The sequence below is a fragment of the Ranitomeya imitator genome, chromosome 2 (genome assembly GCF_032444005.1).
Source record: "Ranitomeya imitator isolate aRanImi1 chromosome 2, aRanImi1.pri, whole genome shotgun sequence".
NCBI lineage: Eukaryota > Metazoa > Chordata > Amphibia > Anura > Dendrobatidae > Ranitomeya > Ranitomeya imitator.
This window is the reverse complement of record NC_091283.1, coordinates 432,926,641-432,952,207: the sequence shown is the minus strand read 5'-3', so window position 1 is coordinate 432,952,207 and position 25,567 is coordinate 432,926,641. Positions and strand designations below refer to the sequence as shown.

Genomic DNA, 25,567 nt, shown 5'->3' with positions numbered 1-25,567 from the left:
GGAGACTTTGGAGCAGAAACTGAGAGGAACAGCTGCTAATCCTCCTGAAAAATGAAAAACTCCTGAAAAACCTTGGTGGTTCCTTCCACAGTGGAGTTTTTAGGGGGACGTTTCGAAGCAGAAACCGAAACGCTTGAAATCCTCCTCAAAAGTGCAAAACTCGCCTTAATCTTGGTGCTCTATGCACATGGAAGTTTCTAGGAGGTTTAGGAGTGGGAACTGGGAAGAAACTCTTCAAATCATCCTCAAAAATGCAAAATGCCTCAAAAGCTTGGAGCTTCCCATCAGTGTCTATGTGCAGGGAGGTTTTGGAGCAAAAACTGAGAGGAAACTTCAAATTCTCCTCAAAAATGCAAAACGCTTCAGAAACCTGAAGGTTCCTCTCAGTGTCTATGTGCACACTGAGATTTTTGGAGTAGGAATTGAAAGGAAACGCTTGAAATCCGCTATGAAAAGGCTCGGTGTGAACACAGCTGGTTCCTGCTCCAAAAACTCAGCATTACCAGACTGACACCTCACAAACACATGTATCAGCAGCTGCTGCCCCGGAGCCCTCCCACCCATGTGACGGATCACATGAGCCTGACATCACTGCAGGTCCTTCACGCTGCTCGGATCTAGCATCTAGCATTAATAACAGCTATGTGTGGCCTTCCAGTCCCCTGACACTCTCCTATAACGCCCCACAGTACACAGCAGCGAGTCCAGGGGTGCAGCCATGAACCCCGGTGCAGCCGCAGAGGGATTTCCCACTGTTCAGTGTGAGTATTGGGTGAGCGTGCAGGTTCCAGGGCGCCGCTCTGGGCACAAAGTGTTAAGTGGTTAACCCTGGAACATGGCTGCTGTTATAAGGGAGAACTGCTCCAGACTGATAAAATGTAACAAGGCAGCTCCCAGGGTGCTGTGTGGGGCGTCTGTGCAGCAGGGCGGGTAATGGGGGGATACAAAGTATCTGTGTGTTACTGAAGTGTACACATCGAATTCTTAATGTAAAAAAGTCAGGGTCTTATTATTTCTTTTTTTTATTTTTTTTTGTCTTGTATTGGCTGGTTTTGCACCAAATTTTTCAAAACAGGGCATGTGGTTCACAAAATTTGTCAGTCATAAAATGCCCCTTATTTACCTTTTTTGATACTTTTTTTACGTTTCGCAAAATGGTGCAAAAATTACACCAAAATGAATGGGGGGGGGAGGGGGGGATTTACCTCAAAATTTAGCAACTTCTCGAAAAGTCAGAATTGATGAATCAGCAGAAAATATCCGGATACCCAAACGTTTATCTACAGTAACGGATATACAAAAGGACAGGCGAACATAAACCGGATGTAAAAATGGAGTAAATGAAAAGCTGAATAAGGCGGAGATGCGGTAATTGCACCCTTTGTGTTTTTACCTTTATTGCACTTCTTTAGAGCAAAACTGGTGCATCAGCCTATAAAATATTCTTGCTTTAAAAATAAAGTTCCATTCGGAGTCGATGCAACTTTGCTTTCGCACCTTTTAGGGTATGTGCACACGCTGCGGATTTTGCAGCGGATCCGCAGCAGTTTTCCCTAAGTTTACAGTACCATGTAAACCTATGGGGGGAAAAAAAACGCTGTGCACATGTTGTGGAAAAATCCGCGTGGAAAACGCTGCGGATTATTTTCCGCAGCATGTTTATTCTTTGTGCGGATTCCGCAGCGGTTTTACAACTGCACCAATAGGAAACTGCAGTTGAAAATCCGCAGAAGAAACCGCAATAAAATCCGCAGTGAAAACCGCAGTGGTTTTGCACTGCGGATTTTCAAAATCCGCAGCAAAATACGCAGCCTGGGCACATACCCTTATTGTCTTGATATGTGCCTCTTTTTATGTGTTGTTCACCTGTTTTGTTTTTCTTTTGACATGCAAATGTTTTCGCCTGGTTCACTTGTGATGTCCCAGGATAGGACAATGTAAAAAAGTAAGAAAAATAAAAAATAAAAATCCCCAAAATAAAGAAAAAAATAAGACACAATTATTTATCCAATAAATACATTTATTTATGTAAATAGAAAAATAAACAATAAAAGTACACATATTTCGTATTGCCGCATCTCTGCCCACTCTATAAAACTGTAACACTAGTTAACCCCTTCAGTGAACATCGTTAAAAAAGGCAAAAAAACAATGCTTTATTATCATACCAATAAAATGCGATCAAAAAGACAAATGTAAATAAAAATGGTGCCGCTGAACAAGTAATCTGGTCCCACAATAAACAAGCTGCCAAACAGCTCCATCGATGGAAAAATAAAAAAAAAGTTAGCTCTCAGAATAAAGCGGTGCAAAAATAATTGTTTTTTATAGAACAGTTTCTATTGTGCAAAAGCGCCAAGACATAAAAAAAACTATATAAATTTTGTATTGCTGTAATCGTACTGAACCAAAGAATAAAGTTGTCTTACCAATGTTATCACACGCGGAAAAAAATAAAAAAAGCAGTTTCTGAATTGCTATTTATTGTTCATTCTTACGCCTAAAAATCAGAATAGAAAGCGATAAAAAATGGTAGCCAAAAATGGTAGCAATAAAATTGTAAACTTGTCCCTCAAAAAACAAGCTGTCACATGACTCTGCCACCCGAAATATGGAAAAATGGTAGCTCTCAACAAAATATGGTGATGCAAAAACTATTTTTTGCAATAAAAAGTATCTTTTAGTGTGTGACAGCAGCCAAATATAGAAAACTGATAAAATCTGGTATCGCTGTAATCGCACCGACCCGAAGAATAAAGTCGCCTAATCACTTATACTGCACAATGAATGGCGTAAAAAATAAATAAAGCCAATTCTTCACTTGCTGTTTGATGTTTTTCATTCTGCCTCCCAAAGATCGCAGGCTCACATTTATCCAGCGCTCTGCTTTGAGCGCTTACACCGGGGTTTCCGTGTAAATCTCTGAGATACGTGATTCAGACAGAACCTCTCGCAGAAGATTCCCTATAATGAGGCAGATGGAAGCACTGTGGACGCCGTCTGACCTGTGATCATGTGGTGTCCGTCTTTTTAGGATTGCATAAAAGTACAGTCGGCCACAGTTTTGTGCACTTCTGAAAAGGACACAGCTGAACAGAGGTCAGACGGAGCCCAGAGTAACTCTGCTGCCTCATTATAGTGAATGGATCCCTCGGGGGTTTCATCTGAATCACGTCACTCAGAGATTTAGATGGAAACGCCAAAGTAAGTGCTCAGCGTAGAGCTCCGGATAAATGTGATCCAAAACGTTACGTAAAATGTTTGCAATAAAAGCTTCAAGTCAATCCACAAAACAATACAAGCCCTCACTCAGGTCTGTCATCTGTTAACAGCAATACAGGGGGCTTCCAAGTTACCGGTAACACAAAGGCTCTGGAAAAGCGAAATGGCTCCTCACCCGCCAAAAGAAATTCAGCAAATTCTGTGCTCCCAAAGCCAAATGCCCCACTCCCTTCTGAGCCCCAGTGTGCCTAAACCGCATTTAGCATCCATGTGTTTGGCATTTCTGTAGTGATGACAGCCCGTCTAATTTACAGGTGCGTGTCTCCAGAAGCATGAGCTGGGCATAATGTACTGGTGACTGCAACGTACTGGTCACTACTGCGTACTGGTCACTACAATGGCGGTTTGCAATTTTTACTTAGCAACAATGACTACTGCCTGTTTCTGGAAAACACCCATGAAGTCAAAATTGTCACTACATCTGTAGATAAATTCCCAAAGGGGATTCTGCTTTTCTAGCACTTATGGGCTCTGTATATGGAGTCCGCAAACTACTCTAGGAAAATCTGTGCTCCAGGAGTTAAATAACGCTCCATTCCTCCCGAGTCTCTCCGTATGGCTTAGGCTTCTTTCACACTTCCGTCTTCCAAATCTGCACAGGATCCGTCAAGACGTTGAAATGACGGATCCTGTGCAGATTGTGGAAAACGTGTGCACTGGGCCCGTCTTTCTGACGGACCATCGAGCCTATGTGCACCTGTTGTGTATGCATCTTCGCAGCAGTTTTCCGCTGCGTAAACGCATACACAACACAAACCAGATTAAAAAAAATAAAAAATCGCAGTATTCTCACCTACCGGCGTTCCCGCGCAGCAATGCTCCCGGCAGCTAGCGTTCCTAGTAATACATTGCGAAATCTTGCAAGAAGTCGCAGTCTTGCTGCCGGGAACATCGGTGACGCTGCGCAGGAATACCAGTAGGTGAGAATATTGCGATTTTTTTTAAAATTATTTTTCACATTCCATCTTGTTACTATTGATGCTGCATAGACAGCATCAATAATAAAAAGGGAAAGCGAGCAAGAGAGAATTTCCCTGACGGGAAATTCTTCCACGCATGCTCTCTTTGAAAAGGCGGGACCTGTCTCTGGATTCCTGCTTTTCACAGTCAGCGACGCATCCTGCGCCCATAGGCTACTATTGTTGCCAGTGACGGGCAGCGCAGGATGCGTCGCTGACCGATTTTCAGACATGCAGAAAAAACGTTTTCTCTGTTTGACGGACCGTTTTTTTATGCAGGATCCAGTGAAAGATGGATGAAACAGATGGCCATCCGTCACAATCTGTCGCTAATACAAGTCTATGAGAAAATGCAGGATCCTGCAATTTTTTTTGCAGGATCCTGCATTCTCAAAAAACGACGGACTGTGACAGAAGCTGAAAGTCGGAAGTGTGAAAGAGGCCTAAGCAGTACTGTACAGCCACATGTGGAGTATATCTACATTCAGCAGAAATTGTGGGACAAATTGTGGTGCCATTTTTACTGTTTTCCCAGTATGAAAATGTAAACTTTCGGGCTAACACAATTGTTTGTGGTAAAAATTTAAATAATTTTTTTTCATGGTATAAAAGTCTGTGACACACCTGTGGTGTCAAGATGATCACTGCACCCCTAGATGAATTCATTGAGAGGTTTAATTGGTAAAATGGGGTCACTTAAGGGGGTTTCTACTGTTCTGGCACCTCAGGGGCTCTGCCAATGTGACATGACACCCTCAAACCAGTGCAGCAAAATCTGCACTTTAATATGGCGCTACTTCCCTTCTGAGCCTCAAAAGTAGTTTTCAACCACATATGGGGTATCGGTGAACTCAGGATAAAAAATTGCACAACAAACTTTGGGGTCCATTTTCTCCTATTACCCTTGTGAAAAATACAAAATTTGGAGCTAAAAAAGATTTTGGCGGGGAAAACGTGACATAGTATCCGCTAGTTATTTGTTGTGAATTCAGCTTTTGGGCTCCCTCCGGTGGTTGTAGAGGGTAATGCAGTTGTGCCTGGACTGCAGGATTGGACAGGTGTATCTACTAATTGCAAAACTGACTGGGGTATATAGCTTTGCAGGACTCTTTAGTCCCTGCCAGTTGTCCATTGTTTTTGGAGGATTCACTTCCCTGCTGGTCTCTCCAGTTTGCTGTGCTTTTCTACAAAGATAAGTCCTGGCTTTGTTTTTGCTGTTCACCTGCTGTGGACCTTATAGTTCTGTGCATATTCATGTTTTTGTCTTGTCCAGCTTTGTCTGTGAAGGATTTTTTTGCAGCCAAGCTGTGTCTCTGGAGATGCAGATATACCCCCCATGTCTTTAGTCAGATTTGGTGATTAGTATTTTCTGTGGTGGATACTAGTGTTTTAATACTGACCGCATAGTACTCTGTTCTATTCTTTCTTTTTAGCTAGTGTGGCCTCCTATGCTAAAATCTGATTTCATATCTGCGTATGTTATTTCCCTCTCCTCTCACCGTCAATATTTGTGGGGGGCTATCTATCCTTTGGGGATTTTCTCTGAGGCAAGATAGGTTTCCTGTTTCTGTCTTGAGGGGAAGTTAGTTCTGAGGCTGTGCCGAGGGGTCTAGGGAGTGTTAGGTACCCCCACGGCTACTTCTAGTTGCGCTGCTAGGTTCAGGGTTTGCGGTCAGTACAGGGACTACCTTCTCCAGAGTCCGTCTCATGCTGCTCCTAGGCCACCAGATCATAACAGTTATTCCAGTAAATTTTACATTAAAAAAAATCAAATGGCGCTCCTTCCCTTCGTCCTCTACGTTATAAACTTCTGTGAAGCACCTGTGGGTTTAAGGTGCTCAATACACTTCTAGATAAGTTCCCTGAGGGGTCTTGTTTCCAAAATGGTGTTACTTGTTGGGAGTTTCCACTGTTTAAGCACATCAGGGGCTCTCCAAACATGACATGGCATCCGCTAATTATGCCAGCAAATTTTACATTCAAACAGTGAAATGGCGCTCCTTCCCTTCCGAGCCCTGCTGTGCACCCAAACACTAGAATTCCCTAGATTTCCCCCACATATGGGGTACCGGCATGCTCAGGAGAAATTGTACAACAAATTATATGGTCTATTTTCTCTTTTTACCCTTGCAAAGGTAAAAAAAAGTAGGTCTAAGGGTATGTGCACACGTTCAGGTTTTTTCACGTTTTTTTCACGATAAAAACACCATAAAACCGCATTAGAAACTGCAGACATATGCATCCTATCATTTAGAATGCATTCTGCAATTTGTGTGCACATGATGCGTTTTTTCCGCGAAAAAATGCATCGCGGTAAAAAAAAAAAAGCAGCATGTTCATTAATTTTGCGTTTTTTTGCGTTTTTCCCGCTATTCTATGCATTTGGAAAAAACGTATCAAAAACACGCAAAAAACGCATCAAAAACGTGTAAAAAACACATGCGGATTTCTGGCAGAAATGTCACGTTTTTGTCAGGAAAATTTCTGCCAGAAATCCTTACGTGTGCACATAGCCTAAAGGAACATTTTTGTGAAAGTAAATGTTTATTTTTTCCTTCCACATTCCAAAATATTCCTGTGAAGCACCTAAAGGGTTAATAAACTTCTTGAATGTGGTTTTGATTACGGTACCTTAAGGGGTGCAGTTTTTAGAATGGTGTCATTTTTGGGTATCTTCTATCTTAAAAGCCCCTCAAAGTCACTTCAAATGTGAGGTGGACCCTAAAAAAATAGTTTTGCAAATTTTGTTGTAAAAATGAGAAATCAATTTTTAGCCCTTATAACACTTATAAACACTGCATTTTATTAGCGGAGAAAAATGCAGCAAAAATGCAACGTGTGAACAGGCACTTAATGAGTATATTGAGCTATAGTGGTAAAAGCAATAATGATAATTGGGATTCTAGATTTCACCATGTGCAGCAGTCAGGTCACGTCTGGTTAGGAGATGTACTAATTGCCTTTCTATCATATTTAGTTTCAGGAGGGGCCACAGTGCTGGTGGAGCTGACGGCTGACATACACATCTGTGGTCTCTGCAAGAACCAGTTCAATAACTTGGACGCTTTTGTGGCACATAAGCAGAGTGGCTGCCACCTGACCAGCACCACCACCGGAGGAGCGAGCTCCGTACAGTTTGTATCAGCGGAAACAGTGACTCCATCTCAGACATCGGCACGGACCATCACTTCAGAGACTCAGACCATCACCGGTGAGCAAATCCACCCAGGGAAGGGTTTCTCTGATAGTGGGGAGAGGGGAAAAGAAGTATGAGGTGCGGACATATCATTGGTGCAACCTGGGCAGCCGAACAGGCCCAAGAGGTAAGGGGACCACTACCACCTCCAAAGCAGGTGGAATTGTGCAGTATGATGACCTAGTGGACGGAAAAAAAAAACATATGCTGTTCTTGCACAGGGGCCCTATTCTGTCTGTGTCCACCAGGAATGTTGTAATCCACTTTGGTGTTTGCTGTCAGCAAATATAATTTTTTTTTTGTTCATACAGAACAGTCCAAAAGTTTGGACACGCCTTCTCATTTAAAGATTTTTCTGTATTTTCATGACTATGAAAATTGTGCATTCACACTGAAGGCATCAAAACTATGAATTAACACATGTGGAATTATATACTTAACAAAAAAGTGTGAAACAACTGAAAATATGTCTTATATTCTAGGTTCTTCAAAGTAGCCACCTTTTGCTTTGATGACTGCTTTGCACACTCTTGGCATTCTCTTGGTGAGCTTCAAGAGGTAGTCACCGGGAATGGTTTTCACTTCACAGGTGTGCCCTGTGAGGTTTAATAAGTGGGATTTCTTGCCTTATAAATGGGGTTGGGACCAGTTGTGTTGTGCAAAAGTCTGGTGGATACACAGCTGATAGTCCTTCTGAATAGACTTTGTATTTCGGCAAGAAAAAAGCAGCTAAGTAAAGAAAAACTAGTGGCCATCATTACTTTAAGAAATGAAGGTCAAGTAGTCCGAAAAATTGGGAAAACTTTGAAAGTGTCCCCAAGTGCAGTGGCAAAAACCATCAAGCGCTACAAAGAAACTGGCTCACATGAGGACCACCCCAGGAAAAGAAGACCAAGAGTCACCTCTGCTTCTGAGGATAAGTTTATCCAAGTCACCAGCTTCAGAAATTGCAGGTTAACAGCAGCTTAGATTAGAGAGCAGGTCACACAGAGTTCTAGCAGCAGACACATCTCTACAACAACTGTTAAGAGGAGACTTTGTGCAGCAGGCCTTCATGGTGAAATAGCTGCTAGGAAACCACTGCTAACGACAGGCAACAAGCAGAAGAGACTTGTTTGGGCTAAAGAACACAAGGAATGGACATTACAAAAGTGGAAATCTGTGCTTTGGTCTGATGGGTCCAAATTTGAGACCGTTGGTTCCAACCACCGTGTCTTTGTGCGACGCAGAAAAGGTGAACGGATGGACTCTACATGCCTGGTTTCCGCCGTGAAGCATGGAGGAGGAGGTGTGATGGTATGGGGGCGTTTTGCTGGTGACACTGTTGGGGATTTATTAAAAATTGAAGGCATACTGAACCAGCATGGCTACCACAGCATCTTGCAGCGGCATGCTATTCCATCTGGTTTGCGTTTAGTTGGACCATCATTTATTTTTCAACAGGACAATGACCCCAAACACACCTCCAGGCTGTGTAAGGGCTATTTGACCAAGAAGGAGAGTGATGGGGTGCTACACCAGATGACCTGGCCTCCACAGTCACCAGACCTGAACCCCATCGAGATGGTTTGGGGTGAGCTGGACCGTAGAGTGAAGGCAAAAGGGCCAATAAGTGCCAGCGATGTCTTCACTGGTAACCAGGGTAAACATCGAGTTACTAAGCGCAGCGCCGCGCTTAGTAACCCGATGTTTACCCTGGTTACCATCGTAAAAGTAAAAAAAACAAACACTACATACTTACCTTCCGCTGTCTGTCCCCGATGCTGTACTTCTCTGCACTGGCTGTGAGCGCCGGCCAGCCGGAAAGCACAGCGGTGACGTCACCGCTCTGGTTTCCGGCCGCTGTGCTCACAGTCAGTGCAGGAAAGCACAGCGCCGGGGACAGACAGCGGAAGGTAAGTATGTAGTGTTTGTTTTTTTTACTTTTACGATGGTAACCAGGGTAAACATCGGATTACTAAGCGCGGCCCTGCGCTTAGTTACCCGATGTTTACCCTGGTTACCGGCATCGTTGGTCGATGGAGAGCTGTCTGTGTGACAGCTCTCCAGCGACCAAACAGCGACGCTGCAGCGATCGGCATCATTGTCGGTATCGCTGCAGCATCTGTTGTGAATTCTGTTGTCAGGCTCCCTCCTGTGGTCATGAATGGTACTTCGGCTGGTTCTGTCCATGGATTTTCTCTGGTGCCTGTGGGTGTTTCTGAGTTTCCTTCCACAGGTGACGAGGCTAATTCGTTAGTGGGCTGCTCTATTTAACTCCTTAGATCTTTGCCCCAGGCCAGCTGTCAATGTTGTACTATGGCTCTAGTTCGCTCCTGGATCGTTCTGAGTTCCTGTTGCTCCAGCAGAAGCTAAGTTCCTCTGTGCTATTTTGCTTGTTTGCTATTTTTTCTGTCCAGCTTGCTTTTGTCAATATTGCCTTGCTTGCTGGAAGCTCTGGGATGCAGAGGGGCGCCTCCCGCACCGTGAGTCGGTGCGGAAGGTATTTTTCCCTGCACTCTCTGCGTGGTCTTTTGTAGGTTTTTGTGCTGACCGCAAAGTAACCTTTACTATCCTCGGTCTGTTCAGTAAGTCGGGCCTCACTTTGCTAAATCTATTTCATCTCTGTGTTTGTATTTTCATCTTTACTCACAGTCATTATATGTGGGGGGCTGCCTTTTCCTTTGGGGAATTTCTCTCAGGCAAGGTAGGCTTTATTTTTCTATCTTCAGGGCTAGCTAGTTTCTTAGGCTGTGCCGAGTTGCATAGGGAGCGTTAGGCGCAATCCACGGCTATTTCTAGTGTGTTTTGATAGGTTTAGGGATTGCGGTCAGCAGAGTTCCCACGTCCCAGAGCTCGTCCATTATTTGTCCCAGCCACCGGATCATAACAGTACAGCTGGCCAAAAGTATTGATGCATCTCAATAGAGGGATAAGTGAAGCTCTGAGACCATTTTTTTTTTTCTTTGCAGCGTGTTCTGTCTCACTTTTCCCCTTTACCTCTGGGTGGTTCAGAACACGGGTGTAGACATGGACATTCAAGGTCTGTCCTCTTGGATGGATAATCTCACTACAAGGGTACAAAACATTCAAGATTTTGTGGTTCAGAATCCGATGTCAGAGCCTAGGATTCCAATTCCTGATTTATTTTTTGGTGATAGATCTAAGTTCTTGAATTTCAAAAATAATTGTGAATTGTTTCTGGCTTTGAAACCTCGCTCCTCAGGTGATCCTGTTCAACAAGTAAGGATCATTATTTCCTTGTTACATGGCGACCCTCAAGACTGGGCATTTTCCCTTGCGCCAGGAGATCCGGCATTGCGTGATATAGATGCGTTTTTCCTGGCGCTCGGATTGCTTTATGACGAACCTAATTCAGTGGATCAGGCAGAGAAAATCTTGCTGGCTCTATGTCAGGGTCAGGATGAAGCAGAGATATATTGTCAGAAGTTTAGAAAGTGGTCTGTGCTCACTCAGTGGAATGAATGTGCCCTGGCAGCAATCTTCAGAAAGGGTCTCTCTGAAGCCCTTAAGGATGTCATGGTGGGATTTCCCATGCCTGCTGGTCTGAATGAGTCTATGTCTTTGGCCATTCAGATCGATCGGCGCTTGCGTGAGCGTAAAACTGTGCACCATTTGGCGGTACTATCTGAGCATGGGCCTGAGCCTATGCAGTGTGATAGGACTTTGACCAGAGCTGAACGGCAAGAACACAGACTTCGGAATGGGCTATGTTTTTACTGTGGTGACTCCACTCATGCTATCTCCGATTGTCCTAAGCGCACTAAGCGGTTCGCTAAGTCTGCCACCATTGGTACGGTACAGTCTAAATTTCTTTTGTCCGTTACTCTAATTTGCTCTTTGTCGTCCTATTCTATTATGGCATTTGTGGATTCAGGCGCTGCCCTGAATTTGATGGACTTGGAGTATGCTAGGCGCTGTGGTTTTTTCTTGGAGCCCTTGCAGCATCCTATTCCATTGAGAGGAATTGATGCTACGCCTTTGGCCAAGAATAAGCCTCAGTACTGGACCCAATTGGCCATGTGCATGGCTTCTGCACATCAGGAGGATATCCGTTTTTTGGTGTTACATAATCTGCATGATGTGGTCGTTTTAGGGTTACCATGGCTACAGGTCCATAATCCAATATTGGACTGGAAATCTATGTCTGTGTCCAGCTGGGGTTGCCAGGGGGTACATGGTGATGTTCCATTTTTGTCAATTTCGTCTTCTACTCCTTCTGAAGTTCCGGAGTTTTTGTCGGATTATCAGGATGTATTTGATGAGCCCAAAGCCAGTGCCCTACCTCCTCATAGGGATTGCAATTGTGCAATTACCGTATATACTCGAGTATAAGCCGACCCCCCTAATTTTGCCACAAAAAACTGGGAAAACTTATTGACTCGAGTATAAGCCTAGGGTAGAAAATGCAGCAGCTACCGGTGAATTTCAAAAATAAAAATAGATTATTATTATTATTATTATTTATTATTATAGCGCCATTTATTCCATGGCGCTTTACATGTGAGGAGGGGTATACATAATAAAACAAGTACAATAATCTTGAAAAATACAAGTCACAACTGGTACAGGAGGAGAGAGGACCCTGCCCGCGAGGGCTCACAATCTACAAGGGATGGGTGAGGATACAGTAGGTGAGGGTAGAGCTGGCCATGCAGCGGTTTGGTCAATCGGTGGTTACTGCAGGTTGTAGGCTTGTCGGAAGAGGTGGGTCTTCAGGTTCTTTTTGAAGGTTTCGATGGTAGGCGAGAGTCTGATATGTTGTGGTAGAGCATTCCAGAGTAGGGGGGATGCACAAGAGAAATCTTGTATGCGATTGTGGGAAGAGGAGATAATAGGGGAGTAGAGAAGGAGATCTTGTGAGGATCGGAGGTTGCGTGCAGGAAAGTACCGGGAGACGAGGTCACAGATGTATGGAAGAGACAGGTTGTGGATGGCTTTATATGTCATGGTTAGGCTTTTGTACTGGAGTCTCTGGGTGATGGGGAGCCAGTGCAGGGATTGACAGAGGGGAGAGGCCGGGGAATAGCGGGGGGACAGGTGGATTAGTCGGGCAGCAGAGTTTAGAATAGATTGGAGGGGTGCAAGAGTGTTAGAGGGGAGGCCACAGAGCAGGAGGTTACAGTAGTCAAGGCGGGAGATGATGAGGGCATGGACTAGGGTTTTTGCAGATTCTTGGTTTAGGAATGTGCGGATCCGTGAAATATTTTTGAGTTGGAGGCGGCAGGAAGTGGAAAGGGTTTGGATATGTGGTTTAAAGGAGAGATCAGTGTCAAGGATTACCCCAAGACAGCGGGCTTGTGGGACTGGGGAGAGTGGGCAGCCGTTTACTGTAATGGATAGGTTCGTTGGGGAGATCGCGTGAGATGGGGGAAAGATGATGAATTCTGTTTTGTCCATGTTAAGTTTTAGAAATCTAGTGGAGAAGAAGGATGAAATAGCAGACAGACATTGAGGGATTCTGGTTAGTAGGGAGGTGATATCTGGTCCAGAGATGTAGATCTGTGTGTCGTCAGCATAGAGATGATACTGAAAGCCGTGAGATTCTATGAGCTGTCCCAGGCCAAAGGTGTAGATGGAGAAGAGCAGGGGTCCTAGAACTGAACCTTGCGGGACTCCGACAGATAGGGGGCGAGGTGAGGAGGTGGTGTGTGAGTGGGAGACGCTGAATGTACGGTCAGTTAGGTATGATGAGATCCAGGATAGGGCCAATTCTGTGATGCTAAGGGATGAGAGGGTCTGCAGCAGCAGGGAATGGTCCACTGTGTCAAAGGCAGAGGACAGGTCCAGGAGGAGGAGGACAGAGTAGTGTCGCTTGCTCTTGGCGGTTAATAGGTCATTGGTGACCTTAGTTAGGGCAGTTTCAGTGGAGTGGTGTGACCGGAAGCCTGATTGAAAGCGGTCAAAGAAGGAGCAGGAAGATAGATGGGAGGACAGTTCAATATGGACATGTTGTTCCAGTAGTTTTGAGGCAAAGGGGAGAAGTGATATAGGGCGATAGCTAGATACAGAGGATGGGTCAAGAGAGGGCTTTTTGAGGATAGGTGTGATTGTGGCATGTTTAAAGCTTGAGGGGAAAATGCCAGTTGTTAGTGATAGGTTAAAGAGATGGGTTAGGGTTGGGATGAAGACTGTGGTGAGGTTTGGGATGAAGTGGAATGGGAGTGGGTCAAGTGCACAGGTGGTGAGATGCGATCTTGAGAGTAGAGTGGAGAGTCCGTCTTCTGTAATGGTGGAGAAGTTGGTTTTGGAGGTGGAGGGCTGGGTAGTTGGGAGGAAGGGTTCTGGGGGTTGTTTACTAAAATTGTCTCTGATGTTCTCAATTTTCTGCTTGAAAAATGAGGCGAAGTCTTCAGCTGAGATGAGTGGGGAGGGAGGAGGTGCTGGGGGACGGAGGAGAGAGTTGAAGGTGTTGAATAACTGTTTGGGGTTGTGAGACAGGGAGGATATGAGAGATGAGAAGTAGGTTTGTTTTGCTGTGGCGAGCATGGTTTTGAAAGCAGTGAGGGACTGTTTGAATGCGATGAAGTGCTCGATGGAGTGGGATCTTTTCCATCTGCGCTCAGCAGCTCTGGAAGCTCGCCTCAGTTCTTTTGTCATGCTGGTGTGCCAGGGTTGTCTGTTGATTTTGCGAGCTTTGGTATGTGTGAGAGGGGCAAGAGATTCCAAAGCTGCAGCTATTGTGGTGTTATATAGAGCGGCAGCATCATCCGCATTGTGTAGGGAGCTTATGTCTGTGAGAGGGAGGAGGGATTCAGAGAGTGAGTGAAGATCAAGGTGTTTAAGATTTCTGCGAGGGTGTGAGAGTTTGTGGGGTGGGGGTTGTAGACAAGGAGTGGAAAGGGAAGAGAATGTAAGTAGGTTGTGGTCAGAAAGAGGAAGAGGTGAGTTTGAGAGGTTAGATAGGGAGCAGAGGCGGGTGAGAATGAGGTCCAGTGTGTGACCATCTTTGTGGGTGGCTGTAGAAGACCATTGAGTGAGGCCAAAGGAGGAAGTGAGAGATAGAAGTTTAGTGGCAGCTGAGAGGGAAGTGTCAATGGGGATGTTGAAGTCGCCCATGATGATAGTGGGGATGTCAGCGGCGAGGAAGTGGAGTAGCCAGGTGGTGAAGTGGTCGAAGAAGGTGGTGGCTGGCCCTGGGGGACGGTAGATGACAGCCAGTTGGAGGTTGGAGGGGGAGTAGATGCGCACAGAGTGCACCTCAAAGGAAGGGAGGGTAACAGAGGGTGGCAGTGGGATTGGGGTGAAGGAGCAGTTATCTGACAGGAGAAAACCAACTCCTCCGCCATGCTTGCTGCTGGGGCGGGGTGTGTGAGAAAGGTGGAAGCCACCGTAAGAGAGTGCCGCAGGGGAGGCTGTGTCAGAAGGGGTGAGCCAGGTTTCAGTGATGCCGAGGAAGGAGAGTTTGTTATTGATAAAGAGGTCATGGATAAATGGAAGTTTATTGCAGACAGAGCGTGCGTTCCATAGTGCTCCAGATAGGGAAATTGGGGGAGTGGGGGCAGGATGAATGGGTATGAGGTTACTGTGGTTGCGAGGACGTGTAGAGGATCGTGGCAGGGGATTAGAAATGAATGTGGGGATGTGATGAGGAGGGCCAGGATTTGGGGATATGTCGCCAGCAATGAGGAGCAGCAGACAGAGCGTTAGAAGGTGTGAGCTGGATAGGTCGTGATGTGGCCGTGTGTGCCTGGCGAGAAAGGATTGTATGTGGAGGAATAGTTCTGTGGAGGAGGTGAGATGACTGGGGAGGATGGAGGGAGAAATGACTAGTTCTTTACTGGGTGGAGGGACTACAGGAGATAGGAAGAAATAGAGTAGTATGGGGGTGAATGTGAAAAGAAACCGAAACATTATAGTGGTTTTCTATTCCTTTACCTTCCAGTCAATTCCAGTCCAATTCTAGTCTAATTCATAGCAATTTAAAAATGCAATTTCTAAGATGGTCAGACACGTCTGGTCAGACTCATGGCTATGAATTTATGGGCACCTAAGGGCTCACAGCTGAGAGGGAGGATGTGGGCGTGTGTGTCTAGAGCACATGTTCACAGTTAAGCCAGGTGATAAAGAGGGGGTGGGGTAGATGGCCACTCAGGTATGCAAGCAAGAAGCAAGGGAAGTGAAATACAAATGGATAGAAAACAATGGGTAAGCAAAGCATACCAGGTGGGAATTATATGCAGTTCACATAAACACACATTGCAGGAAAGGCAGAGTAGATGGACAGCAGCATACCAGGTGGGAATTATATGCAGTTCACATAAACACACATTGGGGGGACAGGTGGATTAGTCGGGCAGCAGAGTTTAGAATAGATTGGAGGGGTGCAAGAGTGTTAGAGGGGAGGCCACAGAGCAGGAGGTTACAGTAGTCAAGGTGGGTGATGATGAGGGCATGGACTAGGGTTTTTGCAGATTCTTGGTTATAGATGCTCCATACTGTTCATTATTGCCCCATAGATTCTCCATATACAACTGTGCTATATAGAATGCTCTGCACCGTTCATTATTGCCCCATAGATGCTCCTTATAAAGCTGTGCCATATATGCTCTGCACCTTTGATTATGGCCCCATAGGTGCTCCTTATAATGCTGTGCCATATATTGCTCTGCACCTTTGATTATGGCCCCATAGATGCCCCTTATAATGCTGTGCCATATATTGCTCTGCACCTTTGATTATGGCCCCATAGGTGCTCCTTATAATGCTGTGCCATATATGCTCTGCACCTTTGATTATGGCCCCATAAATGCTCCTTAAAATGCTGTGCCATATATGCTCTGCACCTTTGATTATGGCCCCATAGATGCCCCTTATAATGCTGTGCCATATATGCTCTGCACCTTTGATTATGGCCCCATAGGTGCTCCTTATAATGCTGTGCCATATATTGCTCTGCACCTTTGATTATGGCCCCATAGATGCCCCTTATAATGCTGTGCCATATATTGCTCTGCACCTTTGATTATGGCCCCATAGGTGCTCCTTATAATGCTGTGCCATATATGCTCTGCACCTTTGATTATGGCCCCATAGGTGCTCCTTATAATGCTGTGCCATATATGCTCTGCACCTTTGATTATGGCCCCATAAATGCTCCTTATAATGCTGTGCCATACATGCTCTGCACCTTTGATTATGGCCCCATAGGTGCTCCTTATAATGCTGTGCCATATATGCTCTGCACCTTTGATTATGGCCCCATAGGTGCTCCTTATAATGCTGTGCCATATATTGCTCTGCACCTTTGATTATGGCCCCATAGATGCTCCTTATAATGTTGTGCCATATATGCTCTGCACCTTTGATTATGGCCCCATAGGTGCTCCTTATAATGCTGTGCCATATATGCTCTGCACCTTTGATTATGGCCCCATAGGTGCTCCTTATAATGCTGTGCCATATATGCTCTGCACCTTTATGGCCCCATAGGTGCTCCTTATAATGATGTGCCATATATGCTCTGCACCTTTGATTATGGCCCCATAAATGCTCCTTATAATGCTGTGCCATATATGCTCTGCACCTTTGATTATGGCCCCATAAATGCTCCTTATAATGCTGTGCCATATATGCTCTGCACCTTTGATTATGGCCCCATAGGTGCTCCTTATAATGCTGTGACATATATGCTCTGCACCTTTGATTATGGCCCCATAGGTGCCCCTTATAATGCTGTGCCATATATGCTCTGCACCTTTGATTATGGCCCCATAGGTGCTCCTTATAATGCTGTGCCATATATGCTCTGCACCTTTGATTATGGCCCCATAGATGCTCCTTATAATGCTGTGCCATATATGCTCTGCACCTTTGATTATGGCCCCATAAATTCTCCTTATAATGCTGTGCCATATATGCTCTGCACCTTTGATTATGGCCCCATAAATGCTCCTTAAAATGCTGTGCCATATATGCTCTGCACCTTTGATTATGGCCCCATAGATGCCCCTTATAATGCTGTGCCATATATGCTCTGCACCTTTGATTATGGCCCCATAGGTGCTCCTTATAATGCTGTGCCATATAGAATGCGGCTGCAATAAAAAAAAAAATCACATACTCACCTCTCTTCTCAGGACGCCGGCGCTTTCAATAATTACCTGCTCCTCTGCGGCTCCGTCTCCAGCACTGACGCTCAGCAGAGGGCGCGCACTGACTACGTCACAGCGCCCTCTAACCTGAGCGTCACTGCTAGAGGACGCTGGAGACGGAGCCGCACAGGAGCGAGGAGCAGGTAATTATAGCGCTGCGCACCCCTTACCTGCTGCGGCGCGGTCCCTGCAGTCCCTGGCTTCTCCGGCGCTGCGGCTTCTTCCTGTAATTGAGCGGTCACATGGCACCGATCATTTACAGCAATGAATATGCGGCTCCTCCCCTATGGGGGTGGAGCCGCCTATTCATTTCTGTAATGAGCGGTGCCATGTGACCACTCAGTACAGGAAGAATCTGCAGCGCCGGGGAAGCCAGGGACTGCAGGGACCGCGCCGCAGCAGGTAAGTATAACTACACAGCCCTCGCTCCCCCTCCCCTGCCGACACCCGGGTATATGACTCGAGTATAAGCCGAGAGGGGGACTTTCAGCCCAAAAAAGTGGGCTGAAAATCTCGGCTTATACTCGAGTATATACGGTAATTTGATTCCTGGTAGTAAGTTTCCTAAGGGCCGATTGTTCAATTTATCTGTGCCAGAACACGCCGCTATGCGGAGTTATATAAAGGAATCCTTGGAGAAAGGCCATATTTGCCCATCGTCATCACCGTTGGGAGCAGGGTTCTTTTTTGTGGCCAAGAAGGACGGTTCTTTGAGACCTTGTATTGATTACCGCCTTCTTAATAAAATTACAGTCAAATTTCAGTATCCTTTGCCGTTGCTGTCCGACTTGTTTGCTCGTATTAAAGGGGCTAGTTGGCTTACCAAGATAGACCTTCGAGGGGCGTATAATCTTGTGCGTATTAAACGGGGCGATGAATGGAAAACAGCATTTAATACGCCCGAGGGCCATTTTGAGTACCTGGTGATGCCATTCGGGCTTTCCAATGCTCCATCAGTGTTTCAGTCTTTTATGCATGACATCTTCCGAGAGTACCTGGATAAATTCCTGATTGTGTATTTGGATGATATTTTGGTCTTTTCGGATGATTGGGAGTCTCATGTGAAGCAGGTCAGAATGGTGTTCCAGGTCCTTCGTGCTAATTCCTTGTTTGTGAAGGGGTCAAAGTGTCTCTTTGGAGTTCAGAAGGTTTCATTTTTGGGGTTCATTTTTTCCCCTTCTACTGTCGAGATGGACCCTGTTAAAGTCCAGGCCATTCATGATTGGACTCAGCCGACATCTGTGAAGAGCCTGCAAAAGTTCCTGGGCTTTGCTAATTTTTATTGTCGCTTCATCGCTAATTTTTCTAGTGTTGCTAAACCGTTGACTGATTTGACCAAGAAGGGTGCTGATGTGGTCACTTGGTCTTCTGCGGCCGTGGATGCTTTTCAGGAATTGAAGCGTCGTTTTTCTTCTGCCCCTGTGTTGTGCCAGCCAGATGTTTCGCTCCCGTTTCAGGTTGAGGTTGATGCCTCTGAGATTGGGGCAGGGGCTGTTTTGTCGCAAAAAAGTTCTGATGGCTCGGGAATGAAGCCATGTGCTTTCTTTTCTAGAAAGTTTTCGCCTGCTGAGCGCAATTATGATGTTGGTAATCGTGAATTGTTGGCCATGAAGTGGGCATCCGAGGAGTGGCGTCATTGGCTTGAAGGAGCCAAGCATCGCGTGGTGGTCTTGACAGATCACAAAAATTTGACTTATCTTGAGTCTGCCAAACGGTTGAATCCGAGACAGGCTCGATGGGTGTTATTTTTCTCCCGTTTTGATTTTGTGGTTTCGTACCTTCCGGGCTCTAAGAATGTGAAGGCTGATGCCCTGTCAAGGAGTTTTGTGCCTGACTCTCCGGGTGTTTCTGAGCCGGCAGGTATTCTCAAAGAGGGGATAATTTTGTCTGCCATCTCCCCTGATTTGCGGCGGGTGCTGCAAAAATTTCAGGCTGATAAACCTGACCGTTGCCCAGTAGAGAAACTGTTTGTCCCTGATAAATGGACTAGCAGAGTTATCTCTGAGCTTCATTGTTCGGTGTTGGCTGGGCATCCTGGAATCTTTGGTACCAGAGATTTGGTGGCTAGATCCTTTTGGTGGCCGTCTTTGTCACGGGATGTGCGTTCTTTTGTGCAGTCCTGTGGGACTTGTGCTCGGGCTAAGCCCTGCTGTTCTCGTGCTAGTGGGTTGCTTTTGCCCTTGCCGGTCCCGAAGAGGCCCTGGACGCATATTTCTATGGATTTTATTTCGGATCTCCAAACCGAACGTACTAATCAGACGTTGGAAACATATCTGAGATGCTTTGTTTCTGCTGATCAGGATGATTGGGTGTCCTTTTTGCCGTTGGCTGAGTTTGCCCTTAATAATCGGGCCAGCTTGGCTACTTTGGTTTCGCCGTTTTTCTGCAATTCTGGTTTCCATCCGCGTTTCTCTTCAGGGCAGGTTGAGTCTTCGGACTGTCCTGGTGTAGATACTGTGGTGGATAGTTTGCAGCAGATTTGGACTCATGTGGTGGACAATTTGACATTGTCCCAGGAGAAGGCTCAACGTTTCGCTAACCGACGGCGCTGTGTGGGTCCCCGACTTCGTGTTGGAGATTTAGTTTGGTTGTCGTCTCGTTATGTTCCTATGAAGGTTTCCTCTCCTAAGTTTAAGCCTCGTTTCATTGGTCCGTATAAAATTTCCGAGGTTATCAATCCTGTGTCATTTCGTTTGGCCCTTCCGGATTCTTTTGCCATCCATAATGTGTTCCATAGGTCGTTGTTGCGGAGATACATGGCGCCTGTGGTTCCATCCGTTGACCCTCCTGCTCCGGTGTTGGTTGAGGGGGAGTTGGCGTATGTGGTGGAGAAGATTTTGGATTCTCGTATTTCGAGACGGAAACTCCAGTACTTGGTCAAGTGGAAGGGTTATGGTCAGGAGGATAATTCCTGGGTTTTTGCCTCTGATGTTCATGCGGCCGATCTGGTTCGTGCCTTTCATTTGGCTCATCCTGGTCGGCCTGGGGGCTCTCGTGAGGGTTCGGTGACCCCTCCTCAAGGGCGGGGTACTGTTGTGAATTCTGTTGTCAGGCTCCCTCCTGTGGTCATGAATGGTACTTCGGCTGGTTCTGTCCATGGATTTTCTCTGGTGCCTGTGGGTGTTTCTGAGTTTCCTTCCACAGGTGACGAGGCTAATTCGTTAGTGGGCTGCTCTATTTAACTCCTTAGATCTTTGCCCCAGGCCAGCTGTCAATGTTGTACTATGGCTCTAGTTCGCTCCTGGATCGTTCTGAGTTCCTGTTGCTCCAGCAGAAGCTAAGTTCCTCTGTGCTATTTTGCTTGTTTGCTATTTTTTCTGTCCAGCTTGCTTTTGCCAATATTGCCTTGCTTGCTGGAAGCTCTGGGACGCAGAGGGGCGCCTCCCGCACCGTGAGTCGGTGCAGAAGGTATTTTTCCCTGCACTCTCTGCGTGGTCTTTTGTAGGTTTTTGTGCTGACCGCAAAGTAACCTTTACTATCCTCGGTCTGTTCAGTAAGTCGGGCCTCACTTTGCTAAATCTATTTCATCTCTGTGTTTGTATTTTCGTCTTTACTCACAGTCATTATATGTGGGGGGCTGCCTTTTCCTTTGGGGAATTTCTCTGAGGCAAGGTAGGCTTTATTTTTCTATCTTCAGGGCTAGCTAGTTTCTTAGGCTGTGCCGAGTTGCATAGGGAGCGTTAGGCGCAATCCACGGCTATTTCTAGTGTGTTTTGATAGGTTTAGGGATTGCGGTCAGCAGAGTTCCCACGTCCCAGAGCTCGTCCATTATTTGTCCTAACCACCGGATCATAACAAGCGTCGCTGAGTGTGAAGGTACCTTAAGCATCTCTGGGAACTCCTTCAAGATTGTTGGAAGACCATTCCCGGTGACTACCTCTTGAAGCTCATCAAGAGAATGCCAAGAGTGTGCAAAGCAGTCATCAAAGCAAAAGGTGGCTACTTTGAAGAACCTAGAATATAAGACATAATTTCAGTTGTTTCACACTTTTTTGTTAAGTATATAATTCCACATGTGTTCATTCATAGTTTTGATGCCTTCAGTGTGAATGTACAATTTTCATAGTCATGAAAATACAGAAAAATCTTTAACCCCTTCCCGACCCATGACGCCACGTAGGCGTCATGAAAGTCGGTGCCAATCCGACCCATGACGCCTATGTGGCGTCATGGAAAGATCGCGTCCCTGCAGATCGGGTGAAAGGGTTAACTCCCAATTCACCCGATCTGCAGGGACAGGGGGAGTGGTAGTTTAGCCCAGGGGGGGTGGCTTCACCCCCTCGTGGCTACGATCGCTCTGATTGGCTGTTGAAAGTGAAACTGCCAATCAGAGCGATTTGTAATATTTCACCTATTATAACGGGTGAAATATTACAATCCAGCCATGGCCGATGCTGAAATATCATCGGCCATGGCTGGAAATACTAGTGTGCCCCCACCCCACCCCACCGATCGCCCCCCCAGCCCTCCGATCTGGCCGGTACACTGCTCCGGCTCCCCTCCGTCCAGTGCTCCGCTCCCCCCCGTGCTCTTGTCCGCTCCCCCCGTGCTCCAATCACCCCCCCGTGCTCCAATCACCCCCCCTGCACTCCGATCCACCCCCCCGGTGCTCCGTTCCACCCCCCCGTGCTCCATTCCAGCCCCCCCGTGCTCCGTTCCACGCCCCCCGTGCTCCGTTCCACCCCTCCCGCACTCCGATTCCCCCCCCCCCCGTGGTCCCCCCCCACCCCATCATACTTACCGATCCAGCCGGGGTCCCGTCCGTCTTCTCCCTGGGCGCCGCCATCTTCCAAAATGGCGGGCGCATGCGCAGTGCGCCCGCCGAATCTGCCGGCCGGCAGATTCGTTCCAAAGTGCATTTTGATCACTGAGATAGATTATATCTCAGTGATCAAAATAAAAAAAATAATAAATGACCCCCCCCCCTTTGTCACCCCCATAGGTAGGGACAATAAAAAAATAAAGAAATTTTTTTTTTTCCACTAATGTTAGAATAGGGTTAGGGTTAGGGCTAGGGGTAGGGTTAGGGCTAGGGTTAGGGCTAGGGGTAGGGGTAGGGTTAGGGTTAGGGCTAGGGGTAGGGTTAGGGCTAGGGTTAGGGTTTCGGTATGTGCACACGTATTCTGGTCCTCTGCGGATTTTTCCACTGCGGATTTGATAAATCCGCAGTGCTAAACCGCTGCGGATTTATGGCGGATTTACCGCGGTTTTTCTGCGCATTTCACTGCGGTTTTACAACTGCGATTTTCTATTTGAGCAGTTGTAAAACCGCTGCGGAATCCACACAAAGAAGTGACATGCTGCGGAATGTAAACCGCTGCGTTTCCGTGCAGTTTTTCCGCAGCATGGGCACAGCGATTTTTGTTTCCCGTAGGTTTACATTGAACTGTAAACTCATGGGAAACTGCTGCGGATCCGCAGCGTTTTCCGCAGCGTGTGCACATACCTTTAGAATTAGGCTATGTGCACACGGTGCGGATTTGGCTGCGGATCCCCAGCAGTGTTCAATCAGGTTTACAGTACCATGTAAACATATGAAAAACCAAATCCGCTGTGCCCATGGTGCGGAAAATACCGCGCGGAAACGCTGCGTTGTATTTTCCGCAGCATGTCAATTCTTTGAGCGGATTCCGCAGCGAATTACACCTGTTCCTCAATAGGAATCCGCAGGTGAAATCCGCACAAAAAACACTGGAAATCCGCGGAAAATCCGCAGGTAAAACGCAGTGCCTTTTACCCGCGGATTTTTCAAAAATGGTGCGAAAATATCTCACACGAATCCGCAACGTGGGCACATAGCCTTGGGGTTAGGGTTGGAATTAGGGTTGTGGTTATGGTTAGGGGTGTGTTGGGGTTAGGGTTGTGGTTAGGGTTAGGGTTGGAATTAGGGTTGCGGTTAGGGTTGTGTTTAGGGTTATGGCTACAGTTGGGATTAGGGTTAGGGGTGTGTTGGGGTTAGTGTTGGAGGTAGAATTGAGGGGTTACCACTGTTTAGGCACATCAGGGGTCTCCAAACGCAACATGGCGCCACCATTGATTCCAGCCAATCTCGTATTCAAAAAGTCAAATGGTGCTCCCTCACTTCCGAGCCCTGACATGTGCCCAAACAGTGGTTTACCCCCACATATGGGGTACCAGCATACTCAGGACAAACTGCGCAACAATTACTGGGGTCCAATTTCTCCTGTTACCCTTGTGAATCAAAAAAAATGCTTGCTAAAACATAATTTTTGAGGAAAGAAAAATGATTTTTTATTTTCACGGCTCTGCGTTGTAAACGTCTGTGAAGCACTTGGGGGTTCAAAGTGCTCACCACATATCTAGATAAGTTCCTTGGGGGGTCTAATTTCTAAAATGGGGTCACTTGTGGGGGGTTTCTACTGTTTAGGCACACCAGGGGCTCTGCAAACGCAACGTGACACCCGCAGACCATTCCATCAAAGTCTGCATTTCAAAAGTCACTACTTCCCTTCTGAGCCCCGACGTGTGCCCAAACAGTGGTTTACCCCCACTCATGGGGTATCAGCGTACTCAGGAGAAACTGGACAACAACTTTTGGGGTCCAATTTCTCCTGTAACCCTTGGGAAAATAAAAAATTCTGGGCTAAATAATTATTTTTGAGGAAAGAAAACGTATTTATTATTTTCACGGCTCTGCATTATAAACTTCTATGAAGCACTTGGGGGTTCAAAGTGCTCACCACACATCTAGATAAGTTCCTTTCGGGGTCTAGTTTCCAAAATGGGGTCACTTGTGGGGGGTTTCTACTGTTTAGGCACATCAGGGGCTTTGCAAACGCAACGTGACGCCCGCAGAGCATTCCATCAAAGTCTGCATTTCAAAACGTCACTACTTCAATTCCAAGCCCCGGCATGTGCCCAAACAGTAGTTTACCCCCACATATGGGGTATCACCGTACTCAGGAGAAACTGGACAACAAATATTGGGGTCAAATTTCTCCTGTTACCCTTGGGAAAATTAAAAAATTCTGGGCTAAATAATTATTTTTGAGGAAAGAAAACGTATTTATTATTTTCACGGCTCTGCATTATAAACTTCTATGAAGCGCTTAGGGGTTCAAAGTGCTCACCACACATCTAGATAAGTTCCTTTCGGGGTCTAGTTTCCAAAATGCGGTCACTTGTGGGGGGTTTCTACTGTTAAGCCACATCAGGGGCTCTGCAAACGCAACGTGACGCCCATAGAGCATTCCATCAAAGTCTGCATTTCAAAACGTCACTACTTCACTTCCGAGCCCCGGCATGTGCCCAAACAGTGATTTACCCCCCCATATGGGGTATCATCGTACTCAGGAGAAACTGGACAACAACTTTTGGGGTCAAATTTCTCCTGTTACCCTTGGGAAAATAAAAAATTGCAGGCTAAAAGATCATTTTTGAGAAAATAATTTTTTTTTTTTTTTCATGGCTCTGCGTTATAAACTTCTGTGAAGCACTTGGGGGTTCAAAGTCCTCACCACACATCTAGATTAGTTCCTTTGGGGGTCTAGTTTCCAAAATGGTGTCATTTCTGGGGGATCTCCAATGTTTAGGCACACAGGGGCTCTCCAAACGTGACATGGTGTCCGCTAATGATTGGAGCTAATTTTCCATTTAAAAAGCCAAATGGCGTGCCATCCCTTCCGAGCCCTGCCGTGCGCCCAAACAGTGGTTTACCCCCACATATGGGGTATCTGCGTACTCAGGACAAACAGGACAACAATATTTGGGGTCCAATTTCTCCCATTATCCTTGGCAAAATAGGAAATTCCAGGCTAAAAAAATCATTTTTGAGGAAAGAAAAATTATTTTTTATTTTCATGGCTTTGCGTTATAAACTTCTGTGAAGCACCTGGGGGTTTAAAGTGCTCAATATGCATCTAGATAAGTTCCTTGGGGGGTCTAGTTTCCAAAATGGGGTCACTTGTGGGGGAGCTCCAATGTTTAGGCACACAGGGGCTCTCCAAACGCGACATGGTGTCCGCTAACAATTGGAGCTAATTTTCCATTCAAAAAGTCAAATGGCGCGCCTTCCC

At 46.2% G+C, this 25,567-nt stretch overlaps 1 protein-coding gene across 1 annotated transcript in view; it reads left to right on the top strand.

Annotated features, from left to right (window-relative positions):
• The first annotated feature begins 574 nt into the window (after positions 1–574).
• ZFP64 (ZFP64 zinc finger protein) overlaps positions 575–25,567 on the top strand; it is a 39,484-nt gene continuing 14,491 nt past the window's right edge. Inside the window, exons 1-2 of the mRNA XM_069750895.1 lie at positions 575–761; positions 7,219–7,452. Of these exons, the coding sequence (XP_069606996.1) occupies positions 719–761; positions 7,219–7,452 (277 nt within the window). The 5' untranslated portion in view covers positions 575–718. The remainder of the gene's footprint in view (positions 762–7,218; positions 7,453–25,567) is intronic.